The 22,300-nt window shown below is 45.0% G+C and overlaps 1 protein-coding gene across 1 annotated transcript in view; it reads left to right on the top strand.

The window, feature by feature from the left end:
- LOC139582502 (stathmin-4-like) overlaps positions 1 to 16,449 on the top strand; it is a 31,989-nt gene extending 15,540 nt beyond the window's left edge. Inside the window, exons 6-8 of the mRNA XM_071412563.1 lie at positions 14,862 to 15,113; positions 15,371 to 15,562; positions 16,251 to 16,449. Of these exons, the coding sequence (XP_071268664.1) occupies positions 14,862 to 15,113; positions 15,371 to 15,562; positions 16,251 to 16,310 (504 nt within the window). The 3' untranslated portion in view covers positions 16,311 to 16,449. The remainder of the gene's footprint in view (positions 1 to 14,861; positions 15,114 to 15,370; positions 15,563 to 16,250) is intronic.
- The last annotated feature ends 5,851 nt before the right edge of the window (positions 16,450 to 22,300 follow it).

The raw sequence follows: 22,300 nt of genomic DNA, 5'->3' as shown, positions 1-22,300 counted from the left end.
CTAAATGATTCTATAAAGGAAGGTAGATATATGACACGATGGCGCTGACAGACATGGTCTCCCTCTCTCTTCCTCTCACCAGTCTCTGCCGACTCTGCAGTATGTTGCTTTTATTAGTGTTATATTATTACATTATTTGCTCTGAACGTTTCTAGTATTTTTTCCTACAGTCCCAAAAAAACTTTTGGACATTAGATCAGCTGTCACTTACCAGACATTTTACCAGAAATTCGACTTCTCTGACCTGGATCCTTTGTTTGGACTTCCCGAGGCAGCCCCATTCATCCCGGGTGCTACAACAAAACGTTGATGCCGGAGGATATGGAGGAGAGATGGGGTTCTAGTCAGGCGGCGAGCAAACCATCCACCGCTTCGGAGTATATTACTCGCTAACTTTCAGTCCTTGGACAATAATGTAGACAAGATCAGGCCGAGGATCTCCCCTATTTTAGGGAATCATGGCTCTCCCCGGATATATTGTCCCCATCTATACAGCCAGCGGTGTTCTCCGTACATCACACGGACAGGAAGAAAGAACTCTCCGGGAAAAACAAAGGTGGAGGGGTATGTCTAATGGTTAACAACTCATGGTGTGATTGTGCTAACGTACAGAAACTCAAGTCCTTTTGGTCTCCCGATCTGGAAATCCTCACCATCAAATATTGACCGCATTACCTCCCAATCTAATTTTCTTTGGTTATTGTCACTGCGGTGTATATCCGCCCCCCCCAAACCGACACCGCGACGGCGCTCAAGAAACTACACTGGACTTTGTGCAAACTGGAAACTGCATATCCTGAGGCCGCATTTATTGTAGATGGAGACTTTAATAAAGGAAATCTGAGGAGAACGCTCCCAAAATTCTACCAACACATCTCCTGTGCTACACGCGAATAGAACACGCTTGACCATTGCTACTCTCCCTTCCGGGACAGCTACAAGGCCTTCCCCAACCCCCACTTTGACAAATCAGATCATGCATCCATCCTGCTCCTCCACGCCTTTAGGCAGAAACTTAAACAGGAAGCTCCCGTGGTAAGGACTGTTCAACGTTTGTCTGACCAATCGGAATCCATGCTTCAGGATTGCTTTGATCAAGCGGACTGAAAAATTATCCAGGTCACCTCTAGGAATAGTATCGACGTATACACTGACTCGGTGACTGGGTTCATCAGCAAGTGCATAGAGGATGTTGTTTCTACTGTGACGATTAGAATTTATCCAAACCAAACACTGGATAGATGGCAGCATTTGTGCAAAACTGAAAGCGCAAACAACCGCATTTAACCACGGAAAGGTGACTGGGAATATGGACAAACAGGCCAGCTATGACCTCTGTAAGGCAATCAAAGAGGCAAAATGACACTACAAGTTGCAATTCAATGGCAGGGACTCCAGAAAATCATGGATTTTAAAAAGAAAGCCACATCGCGGACACCGACGCCTCACTCCCGGACAAGATAAACACCTTCTTCGCCCGCTCCGAGGAAAACAACACAGAGCCGCCAACGTGGGTCCCGCCACTCACGAGGATTGTGTGCTCCCAATCTCCTTGTCCAGCGTAAGACATTCAAGCTTGTTAACCCCTTGCATAGCTACTGGTCCAGACAGCATCCCAAGCCGCATCCTCAGAGCATGTGCAGAACAGCTGGCTGGAGTGTTTACGGACATTTTTTGTTGTTGAAAACCCTGTTTATTAAGTTTTACACACATAAGATAACACAAAACAATATATATAATATACTCAACTAGAATAAAAAAGAATAGCTATAAAGATACCGTACTTTAGACAAGTTAAACACACCGGGCAGAAGGCTACAAAGGTTAAAGGGCAATCTGTAGTACAGAGACAGAGCGGACACCTCACCATTGTTCCTGTAAACAGACAAGGGATAGGGGTGGAGAAATGCAACCACTCACAGACAGTCATGGCCACAGACCGACCATCCACTGGAACAAAAATAAAGCTCACATTTTAGTCTCTGACAGAGCAAGATGAACAAGGCATCCGCAAGTCACATTCAATAAGAATCAATAGGCACATCATCAACCTTAATGCCCCCCTCCCCAAAAAAACACAAAGAAATGCTCATCCAACCCTTAAGTCACAGGGGAGTCAAATACAGACTTATTTTTTGTTTTAATAGGAATGCCATCAGAGGATGGACTGTTTAAAGTAAGACCGGAATGGAGCCCAAGCCTCATAAAACAGTTTGGGGTTCCCACGTGTATTGAATTACATTTTTTCTAGTTTCAGAGAGCACAACATATCTCCCACCCAATATTTATAAGATGGGGGAGCTGCCATCTTCCAGTTCTGTAGTATTAGCCATCTAGCTAAAAGAGTTTTATAAGCAACAGTGTTCGACTGAATTCTTGACAGCGGGGCACCTATGGGCAGTACTCCAAAAAGGGCTGTAAGGGGAGACTGATCTATAACAGTGTCATATATATCAGAGAAACATTGAAATATTAATTCCCAGAAACCTGACAGTTTGTGACAGCCCCAGAACATATGCAACAGTGTGGCTGGTTCCGTTTAACATCTGACACAGGTAGGATCAAAATCAGAGAATATTCTTCCAAGTTTGGCCCCGGACCAGTGGATACGGGGAACCACCTTGAATTGAATGAGGCTGTGTCTGGTGCTAAAAGAGGACGAATGCACCCTGTGCAGCACAGATTCCCAGGTGTCTTCACCAAGTTCCTCCCACAAATCCTTTCCCCATCGAGTCTTTAAAGGCACCAAAGAAGGGTTCTGTAAGTCATTAATGATTGCATATACATCTGAAATTGCACCTATAGGAAGCTTGTTTAGCTCAAAGATGCTCTCTATAGCTGTATTTGAAGGCCTATGGGGAAATGCAGGTGTGTTAGCGCTGACAAAGTTCCTAGTCTGGGGATAGCAGAAGAAGTGGGATTTTGGGGAGGTTGAACTTTCCATATAGTTGAGCAAAAGAGGCAAATGTATCATCAAAGAATAATTGTGCTAGTGAGGAGAGGCCCAGTGAGTGCCACTTGCCAAAAGCCCCATAATTTAAAGAGGAAGGAAATAAAATGTTCTGATTGATTGGGCCTGATAGAGAAAAGCCTCGAGGCTAAAGGCTAAACGGAACTGATTCCAAATTTTAAGAGACTGCTTTACAATTGAGTTGACACACCTTTTGCCTAGGGACACTGGGAGAGACAAGCACAACACAGAAGAAGTGCGGCAAGTTTACACGATTCAGACTCCATCTGGACCGACAGTGGTTTTGGGCAAGTAGGATTAGTCTGCAGCCAGTACAAAAGGGCTCTGAAATTTGCAGCCCAATAGTATGTCTGAAAATTTGGAAGAGCTAAACCACCCAATGCCTTAGGCTTCTGTAAATGTTTTCTACCAATCCGTGGTACCTTGCCATCCCAAATAAAATACATGAATGTTTGATCCAGTGAATGAAAAAAAGATTTTGGAATAAAAATGGGTAAACATTGAAATAAATATAAAAAATTGGGCAACACATTAATTTGAATGACATTAATCCTTCCAATAAGATAAAGAGGTACAGAATCTTTATTCACGCAATGAATTTGGGGACAAAGCCAAATCTATAAATGGCAGCTGTTAGGTATTCCCACTCAACGCGGTTAAAAGCTTTTTCCGCAATGCCTATTTCTCATAAAGCCAGTCTGGACCGAGTGTATTACTTGGTGTAGTGAGCCTTCCATACGGATGGCTAAGAGCTTGGCTTTAAAAGTGAGATTGGGTGATAGGATCCACATTCCAGGGGGGGTTGTTTTTCTTTAATAGTAATACAATTGAAGCCTGAAAAAGACTAGGCGGTAGCTTTGAGGTATTAAGGCACTCTGCAAATAATCGAGACAAGAATGGGAAAAGCAGACCAGAAAACGTCCTGTAAAATTTGCTTGGAAAGCCGTCCGGACCCGGTGATTTACCACTTTTCATTGCGGACACTGCTGTTGCAATCTCCTCAGGTGTAAATTCTTCTTCTAGACAGTCATGGGTGTCTGTATCAATTGAAGGCATATTCAGGCCATTAAAGAAGGAATCAATCAGCAAAGGGTCTTGAGGGGATTCAGAGGTGTATAGCGCAGAGTAAAATTCTTTGAATTGATCATTGATCTCTTTATGTATAACTGTGGTGGCACCAGACAGGGTCCTTGTTTGTGAGATTAAACGTGAGGCCTCTGATGTGCAGGGAGGTTATTGGCCTTGTCACCTCGTTCATACACTCTGTATCGAGCTCGTAAGAGTAACTGTTCAGCTTGCCTGGTAGAGAGCTTATCAAATTCAGATTGGTGTAGCTGGCGTTCTGTATGTAGATCAGAGGAAGGAACCGTAGCATACTTCTCATCCAATGTGGCTATGGCTTCGCTCAGGTCCCGAAGTCGCTGAGAGCGAGCTTTGTTTTTGTTGGCTGTATAAGAAATAATTTGGCCACGTAGGTATGCTTTGAGAGACTCCCATATGGTAGAGCAGGACATACCTGGCGTTGAATTAGTTTCTAGGAATAAGGTGATTTCAGAAGAAATTAAATTGACAAACTCCTTGTCTGAGAGTAAAATGGGGTTAAGACGCTATTGATAACACATGGGAGGTCGCTGGGGAAACTCTAGTTCAAGCACTAATGGTGAATGGTCAGAAATAACAATACTCTCATAAGTACACCGCCGAAGGTTAGGCAGAAGTTTTTTGTCCAAAAATAAGTAATCAATGCGGGAGTATGTTTGATGAACATGAGAAAAAAAGGAATACTGTCTATCTGTAGGGTGTAGGAAACGCCAGTCCTCACTTATACTGTAGCATATTTCTGAAGAAAAGATTGAATAAGTAGGGCACATTCAGATGGGCCTGTAGTTCTTCGTGAGGACTTGCCAAGAACTGGGGACATTGTACAGTTGAAATCCCCCCCCCTAAAATCTAAATTGGGAATAGTATATTATAACTAAACATAGTTGTACCACAGGTGGGCTACTTACTTACTATCCACAGTTCGCAAGCAACAGTTGCTGATCTATGATCAAGTTCAAGACGTCTTGATGTGACGTTGAATGTGAGCCATAGCCGGGAATCGCTGTCCATACTTCCCACCTGAATGGTCCCGTAGTAGTCGTTTGGCCTGCCCGAAAGCTGCGCGCTGCCTGGACACAGTGGGGGGAGTAGTCCTGGTAGATGGAGAAGCTCTGTCCTTGAAAGCTCAGAGTTGTATTGCGGGCTCGTCGAGAGAATCTCCATCTTCTCACGCTCGAAGAATGATGTCACGGGTCCTCTCACCATCCTGGGGCTTTGGGGCGCAGTTACCGGTGAGCACGATCAATCAGGGGCTTCTCATCCATGGCAAGAACATCCTTCAGCAGCTCAGAAACAAAATCCGTAGCGCGAGGCATTTCCGCTGACTCTGGGACCGATATATACCGTCTCAGGTTATTGCGGTGAAAGAATCCCTCCAAACTCACACAACTCTCCTGTACCTTTTTCAGATCCACAGCCAGGAGTTTCACGTCAGCCTCCAGGGAGGTAGTTAGTTGGAGACATTGGTAGCAGAGGTCTCCAGTGCTGCAATCATCGTAGTGTGCAACTCTGTTGTTGTTTTGAGTGATGTGATTGCTGGCACCGTCTCGTTCCGCAGGATGGTTAGATCAGCTTTCAAAGTATCAGAAACCTCCTGTATTCGGGCCTCAATCGTAGCAACTACCTCCGTTTTCATTTCAACTATCTCAGAGCGTAGTAGTTTGATGGCCTCGAGAATATTAATTTCAGCTCCACCAGGCAAAGCCGTACCCCCGGGTAAAGTGTGAGTCTCCGGGGCCTCAGACTCAGGAAAGGGCGGTGATAAGAGTCGGTCTTGTAGGCCAGGTTTTCTCAAAGTCATGTTTTTGGCCTTGTGTTTGGTCGACATGCTGAAATTCGAAAGCAAAGTAGTCTTGGTTTCTACGGAAAGGGATCACCAAACTAATATTTGAAAATAAATACGGTTTTGCTGCAAAATTCACATAAACTTTAAGAATACTGCGGAGCAAACAGAAAACACGTCAGCCGCACATTGCCCCCCTAGCGGCCCCACTGTATTTACGGACATATTCAATCTCTGCTTTCCTAGTCTGTTGTCCACACTTCAAGATGTTCCTGTACACAAGAAAGAAAGGGTAACTGAACTAAATTACTATTACCCCGTAGCATTCACTTCTGTCATCATGAAGTGCTTTGAGAGAGGGCTAGTTAAGGACCATATCACCTACACCTTACCCAACACTCTAGACCCACCACAATTTGCATTCCGCCCCATCAAATCCAGAGACGACCCAATTGCCATTGCACTACACACTGGCCTATCCCATCTGGACAAGAGGAATACCTATGTAAGAATGTTGTTCATCAACTACAGCTCAGCCTTCAACACCATAGTACCCTCCATGCTCACCACTAAGCTCATGGCCCTGGGTCTGAACTCCTCCCTGTGCAACTGGGTCCAAGACTTCCTGACGGGCCAACCGAAAGTGGTGAAGGTAGGCAACAACAACACCTCCGTCATGCTGATCCTTAACACGGGGTCTCCACAGAGGTGTGTGCTTAGCCCCCTCCTGTACTCCCTGTTCACCCATGACTGCGTGGCTATGCACGTCTCCAACTCAATCATCAAGTTTTCTGAAGACATTAAGGTGGTAGGCTTGATTACCAACAACAACCAGACGGCCTAACTTCTCCCTCAACGTCAACAAAACGAAGAAGCTGATTGTGGGCTACAGGAGACAGCAGAGAGACCACGTCCCAATCCACATCAACGGAGCCACAGTGGAGAGGGTCCTCGGCATACGCATCACTGAGGACATTAAATAGTCCTTCCACAATGACACCGGGGTGAAGAAGGCCTCTTCAACCCCATGAGGCTAAAGAAATTTGGCCCCTAAGACCCTCGTAAACTTCTACAGATGCACCATCGGCAGCATTCTGTCGTGCTGTTTCACCGCCTGGTGTGGCACCGCACCGCAACCGTAGGGCTTTCCCGAAGGTGGTGCTGTGAGCCCGACCCATCACCGGAAGCACACTGCCTAACTTCCAGGACATCTACAGCATCCCGGTGACACAGGAAGGCTAAGAAGATCATCAAGGACCTCAGCCACCCAAGCAACAGCCTGTTCACCCAGCTACCATCTACAGGTGCATCTAAAGCTGGGACAGAGAGAATGAAATACAGCTTCTATCTCCAGGCCATCAGACTGTTGAACAGTCAATACTAGCCGGCCTCCTCCCCTTACGCACCTTAGGGAATGCTGCCCCATGTACATAGAGTCATTGAACACTGGTCACTTTAATAATGTTTACATCATGTTTATTATTCTGAAATCGTTTATGTAGTTAGGAACAGGTAAGATTTTATCTCTGAAAAAGTTAACTAATTGATTACCCACTTTATATATACATATTGTATTCCGGACATAGCTCATCCATATAACTACTGCTGTACATACTGTATTCTGGATGGCTCATCCTATATAACTACTGTTGTACATACTGTATTCTGGACATAGCTCATCCTATATAACTACTGCTGTACATACTGTATTCTGGACATAGCTCATCCTATATAACTACTGCTGTACATACTGTATTCTGGACATAGCTCATCCTATTTAACTACTGCTGTACATACTGTATTCTGGATGGCTCATCCTATATAACTACTGCTGTACATACTGTATTCTGGACATAGCTCATCCTATAACTACTGCTGTACATACTGTATTCTGGACATAGCTAATCCTATATAACTACTGCTGTACATACTGTATTCTGGACATAGCTCATCCTATATAACTACTGCTGTACATACAGTATTCTGGACATAGCTCATCCTATATAACTACTGCTGTACATACAGTATTCTGGACATAGCTCATCCTATATAACTACTGCCGTACATACTGTATTCTCCACATAGCTCATCCTATATAACTACTGCCGTACATACTGTATTCTCCACATAGCTCATCCTATATAACTACTGCTGTACATACTGTATTCTGGACATAGCTCATCCTATATAACTATTGCTGTACATACTGTATTCTGGACATAGCTCATCCTATATAACTACTGCTGTACATACAGTATTCTGGACATAGCTCATCCTATATAACTACTGCTATACATACCTTTTCCTACTTATCTATTGTTCATACTGCCTTTACACATCAGGTATTTACGTCCTGGACCCTGATATTTCTTAATCTCTTGTTTATTCTTATTTCTTCTTCGCTATTGTGCTGTTAGATATGTATTTCACTGCTGTAAACAAAAGCTGCACCTGCTTTAACATCTGCTCATCTGTGTACGTGACAAATACACTTTTTTTTATTTTATTATATTATTCTAGAATGTATCATTTTTACATGTTTTATTTTATTTTCATCATAACACATCATATCATTACAAAATCGAATCTATAATCCTCTCCACTAAGATCTCAAATCTAATATTTTTAAATATTTTATAGACACTGAATGACTTATATAACACTACATGATCAAAAGTATGTGGACACCTGCTCGTCGAACATCTCATTCCAAAATCATGGGCATTAATATGGAGTTGCCCCCCTTTGCTGCTATAACAGCCTCCATTCTTCTGGGAAAGGCTTTCCACTAGATGTTAGAACCTTGCTATGGGGACATTCAGTCCCAAGAGCATTAGTGAGGTTGGGCTCTCAGTCGGCGTTCCAATTCATCCCAAAGGTGTTCGATGGGGTTGAGTTCAGGGCTCTAATCAGGCCAATCAAGTTCTTCCACACCAATCTCGACAAACCATTTCTGTATAGACCTCGCTTTGTGCACAGGGGCATTGTCATGCTGAAACAGGAAAAGGCCTCCCCCAAACGGTTGCCACAACCTTGGGTAGCAGGTAGCCTAGTGGTTAGAGCGTTGGACTAGTAACCGTAAAGGTTGCAAGACCGAATTCCCGAGCTGACAAGGTAAAAATCTGTCGTTCTGCCCCTGAACAAGGCAGTTAACCCACTGTTAACTGGCCGTCATTGAAAATAAGAATTTGTTCTTAACTGACTTGCCTAGTTAAATAAAGGTATACAAATGTTGGAAGCACAGAACTGTCTAGAATGTCATTGTATGCTGTAGCGTTAAGATTTCCCTTCACTGGAACTAAGGGGCTTAGCCTGAACCATGAAAAACAGCCCCAGACCATTATTCCTCTTCCACCAAACTTTACAGTTGGCACTATGCCTACGGGCAGGTAGCGTTCTCAAGGCATCGGGCAAACCCAGATTCGTCCGTCGGACTGCCAGATGGTGAAGCGTGATTCATCACTCCAGAGAATGCGTTTCCACTGCTCCAGAGTCCAATGGCGGCGAGCTTTATACCACTCCAGCCAAAGCTTGTTTTTTTATTTATTTTTTATTTTTTTATTTTTTCACCTTTATTTAACCAGGTAGGCTAGTTGAGAACAAGTTCTCATTTGCAACTGCGACCTGGCCAAGATAAAGCATAGCAGTGTGAACAGACAACACAGAGTTACACATGGAGTAAACAATAAACAAGTCAATAACATGGTAGAAAAAAAGAGAATCTATATACAATGTGTGCAAAAGGCATGAGGTAGGCAATAAATCGAATAATTACAATTTAGCAGATTAACACTGGAGTGATAAATCATCAGATGATCATGTGCAAGAAGAGATACTGGTGTGCAAAAGAGCAGAAAAGTAAATAAATAAAAGCAGTATGGGGGGTGAGGTAGGTAAATTGGGTGGGTAGTTTACAGATGGACTATGTACAGCTGCAGCGATCGGTTAGCTGCTCGGATAGCAGATTTTTAAAGTTGTTGAGGGAGATAAAAGTCTCCAACTTCAGAGATTTTTGCAATTCGTTCCAGTCGCAGGCAGCAGAGAACTGGAAGGAAAGGCGTCCAAATGAGGTTTTAGCTTTAGGGATGATCAGTGAGATACACCTGCTGGAGCGCGTGCTGCGGGTGGGTGTAGCCATCGTGACCAGTGAACTGAGATAAGGCGGCACTTTACCTAGCATAGCCTTGTAGATGACCTGGAGCCAGTGGGTCTGACGACGAACATGAAGCGAGGGCCAGCCGACTAGGGCATACAGGTCGCAGTGGTGGGTCGTATAAGGTGCTTTAGTAACAAAACGAATGGCACTGTGATAAACTGCATCCAGTTTGCTGAGTAGAGTGTTGGAAGCTATTTTGTAGATGACATCGCCGAAGTCGAGGATCGGTAGGATAGTCAGTTTTACTAGGGTAAGTTTGGCGGCGTGAGTGAAGGAGGCTTTGTTGCGGAATAGAAAGCCGATTCTTGATTTGATTTTGGATTGGAGATGTTTGATATGAGTCTGGAAGAAGAGTTTGCAGTCTAGCCAGACACCTAGGTACTTATAGATGTCCACATATTCTAGGTCGGAACCGTCCAGGGTGGTGATGCTAGTCGGGCGTGCGGGTGCAGGCAGCGAACGGTTGAAAAGCATGCATTTGGTTTTACTAGCGTTTAAGAGCAGTTGGAGGCCACGGAAGGAGTGTTGTATGGCATTGAAGCTCGTTTGGAGGTTAGATAGCACAGTGTCCAAGGAAGGGCCGGAAGTATATAGAATGGTGTCGTCTGCGTAGAGGTGGATCAGGGAATCGCCCGCAGCAAGAGCAACATCATTGATGTATACAGAGAAAAGAGTCGGCCCGAGAATTGAACCCTGTGGTACCCCCATAGAGACTGCCAGAGGACCGGACAACATGCCCTCCGATTTGACACACTGAACTCTGTCTGCAAAGTAGTTGGTGAACCAGGCAAGGCAGTCATTAGAAAAACCGAGGCTACTGAGTCTGCCGATAAGAATATGGTGATTGACAGAGTCGAAAGCCTTGGCCAGGTCGATGAAGACGGCTGCACAGTAATGTCTTTTATCGATGGCGGTTATGATGTCGTTTAGTACCTTGAGCGTGGCTGAGGTGCACCCGTGACCGGCTCGGAAACCGGATTGCACAGCGGAGAAGGTACGGTGGGATTCGAGATGGTCAGTGATCTGTTTGTTGACTTGGCTTTCGAAGACCTTAGATAGACAGGGCAGGATGGATATAGGTCTGTAACAGTTTGGGTCCAGGGTGTCTCCCCCTTTGAAGAGGGGGATGACCGCGGCAGCTTTCCAATCCTTGGGGATCTCAGATGATACGAAGGAGAGGTTGAACAGGCTGGTAATAGGGGGTGCGACAATGGCGGCGGACAGTTTCAGAAATAGGGGGTCCAGATTGTCAAGCCCAGCTGATTTGTATGGGTCCAGGTTTTCCAGCTCTTTCAGAACATCTGCTATCTGGATTTGGGTAAAGGAGAAGCTGGGGAGGCTTGGGCGAGTAGCAGCGGGGGGGGCGGGGCTGTTGGCCAAGGTTGGAGTCGCCAGGAGGAAGGCATGGCCAGCCATTGAGAAATGCTTGTTGAAGTCTTCGATTATCACGGATTTATCGGTGGTGACCGTGTTACCTAGCCTCAGTGCAGTGGGCAGCTGGGAGGAGGTGCTCTTGTTCTCCATGGACTTTACAGTATCCCAGAACTTTTTGGAGTTAGAGCTACAGGATGCGAATTTCTGCTTGAAAAAGCTGGCCTTTGCTTTCCTGACTGACTGCGTGTATTGGTTCCTGACTTCCCTGAACAGTTGCATATCGCGGGGGCTCTTCGATGCTATTGCAGTTCGCCACAGGATGTTTTTGTGCTGGTCGAGGGCAGTCAGGTCTGGAGTGAACCAAGGGCTATATCTGTTCTTGGTTCTGCATTTTTTGAACGGAGCATGCTTGTCTAATATGGTGAGGAAGTAACATTTAAAGAATGACCAGGCATCCTCAACTGACGGGATGAGGTCAATATCCTTCCAGGGTACCCGGGCCAGGTCGATTAGAAAGGCCTGCTCGCAGAAGTGTTTTAGGGAGCGTTTGACAGTGATGAGGGGTGGTCGTTTGACCGCGGACCCGTGGCGGATACAGGCAATGAGGCAGTGATCGCTGAGATCTTGATTGAAGACAGCAGAGGTGTATTTGGAGGGCAGGTTGGTCAGGATAATGTCTATTAGGGTGCCCATGTTTACGGATTTAGGGTTGTACCTGGTGGGTTCCTTGATGATTTGTGTGAGATTGAGGGCATCAAGCTTGGATTGTAGGACTGCCGGGGTGTTAAGCATATCCCAGTTTAGGTCACCTAACAGAACAAACTCTGAAGCTAGATGGGGAGCGATCAATTCACAGATGGTGTCCAGGGCACAGCTGGGAGCTGAGGGGGGTCGGTAGCAGGCGGCAACAGTGAGAGACTTATTTCTGGAGAGATTAATTTTTAAAATTAGAAGTTCGAACTGTTTGGGCATAGACCTGGAAAGTATGACAGAACTTTGCAGGCTATCTCTGCAGTAGATTGCAACTCCTCCCCCTTTGGCAGTTCTATCTTGACGGAAAGTGTTATATAGTTGGGTATGGAAATCTCAGAATTTTTGGTGGCCTTCCTAAGCCAGGATTCGGACACGGCAAGGACATCAGGATTGGCAGAGTGTGCTAAAGCGGTGAGTAAGGCAAACTTAGGGAGGAGGCTTCTGATGTTGACATGCATGAGGCCAAGGCTTTTTCGATCGCAGAAGTCAACAAATGAGGGTGACTGGGGACATGCAGGGCCTGGGTTTACCTCCACATCACCCGAGGAACAGAGGAGTAGTAGGATGAGGGTGCGGCTAAAGGCTATCAAAACTGGTCGCCTAGAGCGTTGGGGACAAAGAATAAAAGGAGCAGATTTATGGGCGTGGTAGAATAGATTCTGGGCATAATGTGCAGACAGGGGTATGGAGGGGCGCGGGTACAGCGGAGGCAAGCCCAGGCACTGGGTGATGATAAGAGAGGTTGTATCTCTGGACATGCTGGTCTCAATGGGTGAGGTCACCGCATGTGTGGGGGGTGGGACAAAGGGGGTATCAGAGGTACGGAGAGTGGAACTACAGGGTCCATTGCAAACCAAAACAATGATAATGATAACTAGCCTGAACAACAGTATGCAAGGCATATTGATATTTGAGAGAGACATACAATAAGGCATAAAGTGATTGCAGGTCTTGATTGGGAGAGCTAGCTAAAACAACAGGTAAGATAACAGCAGCAATAACAGGGTGCTAGTCTAACACAGCAACAACAGGTAAAAATGGCGACGACTAGGCAGAGAGGGTCGGATTAACTACACACAGATCCTGAGTTAAAGCACAGAGCCGACAGATAAAACACAAATAAACAGAATGGAGTACCGTGAATTAATGGACAGTCAAGCATGCATCAGCTATGTAGCCAAGTGATCATAGTGTCCAGGGGGCAGCCGTAGATGGAGCAGGGAGGCCTCGCGGCGTTTAAAGTTAGTAGCCCGGGGGGTGGTCTGCTCAGACGGAGGGGGTCTGCTCAGACGTGGTCGTGTCGACAGAGAATCCAAGCCAGATGGCGATGGCGAAAGAGAGGTTGTGAATTGTAGAATTGTGTTTGCTAACTGGTGCTAGCTTCGTGGCAGTGGCGCTAGCTGCGCTAGCCGCAAGCTAGCTGTGAGGATCAGAAGCAGTGGCTCAGGGATTACGGCAGGAATCCGGCGTTGTTGTCGAGAGACAGTCCGATGCTGGTAAATTGGTGAGTAATATCCAGGCTAATAACAGGGCTGGTGTCTGTGCAGAAGGTAAAAGCTACTAGCAGCGGCAAAAAAAAAAATGGCTAAATTAGCTTGTAGCTGGTATTGTAGCCCAAGAATTCGCTGGTGGACCTCTTCAGCTAGCCGGCAGATGGGCCTAGCTCGAGGCTAGCTCAAGGCTAACTGGTGCTTGCTTCGGGACAGAGGTGTTAGCCAGTAGTAGCCACTCGGTTGCAGCTAGCTAGCTGTGATGATACGGTGTAATTGTCCAGAGCTTGCGTCAGGAATCCGGTGATGTGGTAGAGAAAAAGCAGTCCTATTTGCTCTGGGTTGATATCGCGCTTGCAGACTGGCAGGTATTGGCCCGGTATTGAAGCTGGCTGTGTCTGAGTTGAGGGTGAAGACCGCAGCAGTGGCTAACTGACTACTAGCTAGTAGCTAGTTATCTGGCTAGCTTCTGATTGTGGTTACGGTTCTAAAGTATAAAAAAAATAGCAGGTCCGTACCACATTGGGTGAGGCGGAATGTAGGAATGTATATTCAGTTCCTAGATGGAAAGTGAAATTAAAATATATACGAAATGTATACGAAAAATACGAAGACTATTTACTATTTACTATTTACACGCGACAGGACAATACAAACACACGTCCGACTGCTATGCCATCTTGGATCTTGAGCACCATCTTGTCATTGCGCATGGTGATCTTAGGCTTGTGTGCGGCTGCTTTGCCATGGAAACCCATTTCATGAAGCTCCCGACGAACAGTTATTGTGCTGACGTTGCTTCCAGAGGCAGTTTGGAACTCGGTAGTGAGTGTTGCAACCGAGGACAGATGATTTTTACGCGCAGCGTCCCATTCTGTGAGCATGTGCGGCCTACCACTTCGCGGCTGAGCCGTTGTTGCTCCTAGACGTTTCCACTTCACAATGACAGCACTACCGTTGACCGGTGCAGCTCTATTAGGGCAAAAATTTGATGAACTGACTTGTTGGAATGGTGCCATTCTATGACGGTGCCACGTAGAAAGTCACTGAGCTCTTCACCTGTTACCAACGGGTGTGGCTGAAATGGCCGAATCCACTCATTTGAAGTGGTGTCTAGATACTTTTGTTTATATTAGGATTTTTTGGTTTTATGCAGTTTTTACGTCTGGATTTTATTCATGCCAGTAGATTCCTGAATGTAAATATTGCTGTTGTTATTTTCCTGTGTGGCAGGACAAACATGCAGAAGAGGTGAGGAAAAAGGTACTAGCTTTGGCAGATGCGGTGGATCTGGGCTGGTGTGTGATAAAGGACGTAGAGGTGATAGAGTTGAACAAGCGTGCGTCGGGCCAGGCCTTCGAGGTCATCCTGAAGCCCCCGTTGTTCGATGGCTTCCCAGACCTCAACGTTACCATGCCCCAACGCAGGGAACTCTCCATGGAGGAGATCCAGAAGAAACTAGAGGCTGCAGAGGAGAGGAGGAAGGTGAGGCGGACAGGGAGGAGGAGACGAGAGACAAACACACACATAAACACATACACACACATTCACAAGCATACCAGTATACACACACATGCTCACTTTCACAAAAATACAGAACGCACACACATACACAGACACACAGACACAGACACACACACACACACAATGATGCATATACAGTATGTGTGCACAAACACACTCACCATAATCCATGTCTGTCTGTATCCTGCTCCTGATACTCTCCTCACACCGCCCTCTAGTGCCAGGAGGCTGAGCTGCTGAAGCACCTGGCAGAGAAGAGAGAGCACGAGAGAGAGGTGATTCAGAAGGCCTTTGAGGACAACAACAACTTCATCAAGAACGTCAAGGAGAAGCTGGAGCACAAAATGGAGGCCAACAAGAAGAACAGAGAGGCTCTGCTGGCGGCCATGTTGGAACGACTGCAGGAGAAGGTAATGTTTAACTGTGATCTCTCTCTTTCTCTATATTCTCTCTTCAGTCTGTGAGTCTCTCTCTCTCTCTTTCTCTCAGGAGAAGGCAACGTTTTGCTACTATCTGGCTCTCCTTTCATTCTCTTGAGTTTCTCTCTCTGTCTTTCTCTCTAGTCACTCATTCTCTCTGTGTCTGTCTGTCCCTCTCTCAACTACATACATTTTCAAACTTCTACAGTCTTGATGAATAATACATGGAGTTATATTTGTATTTCTCCCTTGTCTTAAGTTTTTGGTCTGATCATTCCCTTGTTGAGCACCTCCCTTGTTGAGTACCTCCCTTGTTGAGCACCTCCCTTGTTGAGTACCTCCCTTGTTGAGTACCTCCCTTGTTGAGCACCGCCCTTGTTGAGTACCTCCCTTGTTGAGCACCGCCCTTGTTGAGTACCTCCCTTGTTGAGCACCGCCCTTGTTGAGTACCTCCCTTGTTGAGCACCGCCCTTGTTGAGTACCTCCCTTGTTGAGCACATCCTTTGTTGAGCACCTCCCTTGTTGTGTACCTCCCTTGTTGAGCACCTCCCTTGTTGAGCACCTCCCTTGTTGAGTACCTCCCTTGTTGAGCAATATCTGCATGAATGTTTACATCTGGATCATTAGTGCTAATAGATTCCTGAATGTAAATATTGTTGTTGTTTTTGTTGTTTTTCAGGACGAACACGCATTAGAGGTGAGGAAGAAAAAAGAACTGAAGGAGGAGGCCTGCCGTTAGACAAGCGGAAAGATAGAGGGAGAGAGAACGGAGGAGTGGTTTTGTGTCATTAAAAAAAAACAAGAGATCAAGACAATGAGGGGGAAGAAAGGAAAACCAAAAGCTGCCCCATCAGAGCGATGAAGACAGGAGTTGATATACAGCACCAGTCAAAAGTTTGGACACAACTACTCATTCAAGGTTTTTTTATTTTCTTTCTACATTGTAGAATAATAGAAGACATCAAAACTATAAAATAACACATATGGAATTATGTAGTGTTAAACAAATCAAAATATATTTGAGATTTGAGATTCTTCAAAGTATCCACCCTTTGCCTTGATGACAGCTTTGCACACTCTTGGCATTCTCTCAACCAGCTTCATGAGGAATGCTTTCCCAACAGTCTTGAAGGAGTTCCCACATATGCTGAGCACTTGTTGGCTGCTTTTACTTCACTCTGTGGTCCAACTCATCCCGAACCATCTCAATTGGGTTGAGGTTGGGTGATTGTGGAGGCCAGGTCATCTGATGCAGCATTCCATCACTCTCTTTGGTCAAATAGCACTTACACAGCCTGGAGGTGTGTTGGGTCATTGTCCTGTTGAAAAACAAATGATTGTCCCTGTAAGCGCAAACCAGATGGGATGGAGTATCGCTGCAGAATGCTGTGGTAGCGATGCTGGTTAAGTGTGCCTTGAATTCTAAATTATTCACAGTGTCACCAGCAAAGCACCCCCACACCATCACACCTCCTCCTCCATGCTTCACGGTGGGAACCACACATGCAGAAATCATCCGTTCACCTACTCTGCGTCTCACAAAGACACGGCGGTTGGAACCAAAAATCTCAAATTTGAACTCATCGGACCAAAGGACAGATTTCCACCGGTCTAATGTCCATTGCTCGTGTTTCTTGGCCCAAGCAATCTCTTCTTTTTATTGGTGTCCTTTAGTAGTGGTTTCTATACAGCAATTCAACCATGAAGGCCTGATTCACACAGTCTCCTCTGAACAGTTGATGTTGAGATGTGTCTGTTACTTGAACTCTGTGAAGCATTTATTTGGGCTGCAATCTGAGGTGCAGTTAACTTTAATGAATTTATAATCTGCAGCAGAGGTAACTCTGGGTCTTCCTTTCCTGTGATGGTCCTCATGAGAGCCAGTTTCATCATAGCGCTTGATGGTTTTTGCGACTGCACTGGAAATCTATTCCAGGTGACTGCGTCATGAAGCTGGTTGAGAGAATGCCAAGAGTGTGCAAGGATGTCATCAAGGCAAAGGGTGGATACTTTGAAGAATCTCAAATCTAAAATATATTTTGATTTGTTTAACACTTTTTTGGTTACTACATTATTCCATGTGTGTTATTCTACAATGTAGAAAACAGTAAAAATAAAGAAAAACACTTGAATGAGTAGGTGTGTCCAAACTTTCGACTGGTATTGTATGCGTCAACGATTTGGAACAAGCGCACAAACTAAACAGTTTCTACTGGGGGATTTGACTACATACAACAAAAACATTGCGATGAAGTGATGAAATACAAGAGAAAATGAGAAGCGAATGCAATGCTTGTCTGGCTGGCAGATCAAGGTGCACACGAGTGAGGAAGTGGTCTGGTAGTGTGAGGGGGAGTGATGTAAATTATTATGTTAGAATGGGTACGGTGCCTTAGTTAACTGCAGAGCAGTTACCGTCAAACAAGTTACGCAGGCTACAACGCAACACCCTTAGAGCCCACGTTCCCATAGTTTACACGCCTCACATCTACGCTCATACACAATCTCTCTGTATCTCACATGCTCTTACACATAAGAGTTATTTATACCGTGAAACATTTTCCCCTATGGCTTTAACAGAATGCTATAAACAGTTTATGCACGTCTTCCACTCATGCGCTATTTTGAATTTACCAGGGAACGCTATAAATGATGAATGATTTGTGGATGACAGATAAAAGATTGGGTTGTGTCATTGGAAAAAGCTCTCGAGTTAACTTGATCCACTTTAGTTTATTAACCGACTTCATACATATAGCTACAGACTTAGAGCACAAAATGGACTCTGGTTTAATGGACATATGATCATCGCTTTCTTTTTTTTAACCACGACTCAACAACAAAAAAATCGCTCCGATAACAAAAGAACATAGAGCAGAACACATCTTGGACGTTAGGGAGGGTGAGGACCTGGTTCCGATTGGTTCGTTGATTGATTGACAGGATGGTAAACTGCTTGAGCTGTCAGACCAGCCCATCCAATGTGTACGCTTTGCTTTGGCATGTCAGCCCATCCAATGGGTACGCTTTGCTTTGGCATGTCACTGTACTTACTTGTTAACTGTGATTGTCTGTTGTTTTTTTGATGATAGAATAAGAGAGAGAACGAAAGAATGATGTTAGCTGGAGCCACTCTGGGTACGTCCTAAATGAGAGGAAGAGATTGGGGTTGATGTTAGCTGGAGCCACTCTGGGTACGTCCTAAATGATTGGGGTTGATGTTAGCTGGTGCCACTCTGGGTACGTCCTAAATGATTGGGGTTGATGTTAGCTGGTGCCACTCTGGGTACGTCCTAAATGAGAGGAAGAGATTGGGGTTGATGTTAGCTGGAGCCACTCTGGGTACGTCCTAAATGATTGGGGTTGATGTTAGCTGGTGCCACTCTGGGTACGTCCTAAATGATTGGGGTTGATGTTAGCTGGTGCCACTCTGGGTACGTCCTAAATGATTGGGGTTGATGTTAGCTGGTGCCACTGGGTACATCCTAAATGAGAGGAAGAGATTGGGGTTGATGTTAGCTGGAGCCACTCTGGGTACATCCTAAATGATTGGGGTTGATGTTAGCTGGAGCCACTCTGGGCACGTCCTAAATGATTGGGGTTGATGTTAGCTGGAGCCACTCTGGGTACGTCCTAAATGATTGGGGTTGATGTTAGCTGGAGCCACTCTGGGTACGTCCTAAATGATTGGGGTTGATGTTAGCTGGAGCCACTCTGGGTACGTCCTAAATGATTGGGGTTGATGTTAGCTGGAGCCACTCTGGGTACGTCCTAAATGAGAGGAAGAGATTGGGGTTGATGTTAGCTGGAGCCACTCTGGGTACGTCCTAAATGATTGGGGTTGATGTTAGCTGGTGCCACTCTGGGTACGTCCTAAATGAGAGGAAGAGATTGGGGTTGATGTTAGCTGGAGCCACTCTGGGTACGTCCTAAATGAGAGGAAGAGATTGGGGTTGATGTTAGCTGGAGCCACTCTGGGTACGTCCTAAATGATTGGGGTTGATGTTAGCTGGAGCCACTCTGGGTACGTCCTAAATGAGAGGAAGAGATTGGGGTTGATGTTAGCTGGTGCCACTCTGGGTACGTCCTAAATGATTGGGGTTGATGTTAGCTGGTGCCACTCTGGGTACATCCTAAATGATTGGGGTTGATGTTAGCTGGTGCCACTCTGGGTACGTCCTAAATGAGAGGAAGAGATTGGGGTTGATGTTAGCTGGAGCCACTCTGGGTACGTCCTAAATGATTGGGGTTGATGTTAGCTGGAGCCACTCTGGGTACGTCCTAAATGATTGGGGTTGATGTTAGCTGGAGCCACTCTGGGTACGTCCTAAATGAGAGGAAGAGATTGGGGTTGATGTTAGCTGGTGCCACTCTGGGTACGTCCTAAATGATTGGGGTTGATGTTAGCTGGAGCCACTCTGGGTACGTCCTAAATGATTGGGGTTGATGTTAGCTGGAGCCACTCTGGGTACGTCCTAAATGATTGGGGTTGATGTTAGCTGGAGCCACTCTGGGTACGTCCTAAATGATTGGGGTTGATGTTAGCTGGAGCCACTCTGGGTACGTCCTAAATGATTGGAGTTGATGTTAGCTGGAGCCACTCTGGGTACGTTCTAAATGGCTCCTTATTCCCCAAATAGGCTTCATTTACACAGGCAGCCCAATTCTAATATTTGTTTCACTTAATTTTGACCAATCACATCAGATCTTTTCACATCAGATCTTTTTCAGATCTGATTGGTCAAACGCAGCCAGGAATAGGCAATAGGGAATAGGGTGCTATTTAGGACGCACCCTCTGTCTTCATTGTGGCGTAGTGTGAAATGTTTGCACTGTATTGTTGGGGGAATGTGGGGGTTTTACTTGCGGTGTGTGTATTTGTTATGTTCTAATCTACTCTTTGGCATGGTCAGTAAAACGCTTCTCTTGACTGAACTCGTTTTTGTCTTTTGTTTTTTTGAAACATATAGAAATCTTTAATTTTGGTCTTTTAGCAGATGCTTTTATCCAGAGCGACTTAGTCAGAAAAAAATATAATAACAATTGTATGACAAAATAATAACAGACGTGAAAATATCTGTCATAAATGATTGTATTTTACAGAATACGTGGTAAGATGTTTTACAATTATTTCAAAGCTACACATTCTACTGTAAACTAGGGTAAACACATTCTACTGTAAAGTAGGGTAGACACATTCTACTGTAAACTAGGGTGGACACATTCTAATGTAAACTATGGTAGACACATTCTACTGTAAACTAGGGTGGACGCATTCTACTGTAAACTAGGGTAGACACATTCTACTGTAAACTAGAGTAGAAACATTCTACTGTAAACTAAGGTAAAGACAATCTACTGTAAACTAGGGTAAACACATTCTACTGTAAACTGGAGTAGAAACATTCTACTGTAAACTAAGGTAAAGACAATCTACTGTAAACTAGGGTAAACACATTCTACTGTAAACTGGAGTAGAAACATTCTACTGTAAACTAGGGTAGGCACATTCTACTGTAAACTAGGGTAAACACATTCTACTGTAAACTGGAGTAGAAACATTCTACTGTAAACTAGGTTAGGCACATTCTACTGTAAACTAGGGTAGGCACATTCTACTGTAAACTAGGGTAGGCACATTCTACTGTAAACTAGGGTGGACACATTCTAGTCATTTCAATTAAAAAAGCAGTAGGAAAACTCTCTCTGTGTTTCTTCAGAGTGGAACGTTGCTGTGATAGAATGTTTTATGTTGCCTTTTAGAAGCATTGATGTAGTCATGTTCCAATGCATTTCCGCCAGATGGTCATTGATCAAGAGCACTTAAAGCACAGATCTAAAAGATACTCACTGAGTGTACAAAACATTAAGAACACCTGCTCTTTCCATGACGTAGACTGACCAGGTGAATCCAGGTGAAAGCTATGATCCCTTATTGATATCACTTCAAATCCCCTTCAATCAGTGGATTTTATGAAGGGGAGGAGACAGGGTTAAAGAAGGATTTTAAAGCTTTGAGACAATTGAGACATGGATTGTGTATGCGTGCTATTCAAAGGGTGAATGGGCCAGACAAAAGATTTAAGTGCCTTTGAACACGGTATGGTGGTTTTGTGTTTGAGTGTGTCAAGAACTGCAACGCTGCTGAGTTTTTCACACTCAACAGTTTCCCGTGTGTATGAAGAATGGTCCACTACCCAAAGGATACCCAGACAACTTGAGACAACTGTGGAAAGCATTGGGGTCAACATGAGCCAGTATCCCTGTGGAACACTTTCAACACTTTTTTGTGATTTTTTTTTAACCTTTATTTAACTAGGCAAGTCAGTTAAGAATAAATTCTTATTTACAATGAAGGCCTACCACAGCCAAACCCTAACCCGGACGACGCTGGGCCAATTGTGCGCCGCCCTTGTAGAGTCCATGCCCCGACAAATTGAGGCTGTTCTGGGGACAAAAGAGACACCAGCACCATTGTGGCCGGACTCCTTATGATCTATGCCATTAGCCTTCGCAAAGATACGAGGCAGGCGAAATCAACGCGCTCTCTGATTTTAAGACAATGAGGACTATTTAAGACTATTCCGCTCCTCAAACTAGGCTCTGTATGTTTGTTCCAGTAAATTATGCAAATGAACCTATAGATAATAAGCATGGCTGACTGGTCAAATGTATTTTCAGCAGCCAACCAGGTGTGTATCGGAAGATCTTCACAGGACTTATTTTTCA

This window comes from Salvelinus alpinus, chromosome 8 (genome assembly GCF_045679555.1).
Source record: "Salvelinus alpinus chromosome 8, SLU_Salpinus.1, whole genome shotgun sequence".
NCBI lineage: Eukaryota > Metazoa > Chordata > Actinopteri > Salmoniformes > Salmonidae > Salvelinus > Salvelinus alpinus.
Note: the sequence above shows the minus strand (reverse complement) of the source record. Positions and strands in the feature narration are given on the sequence as shown.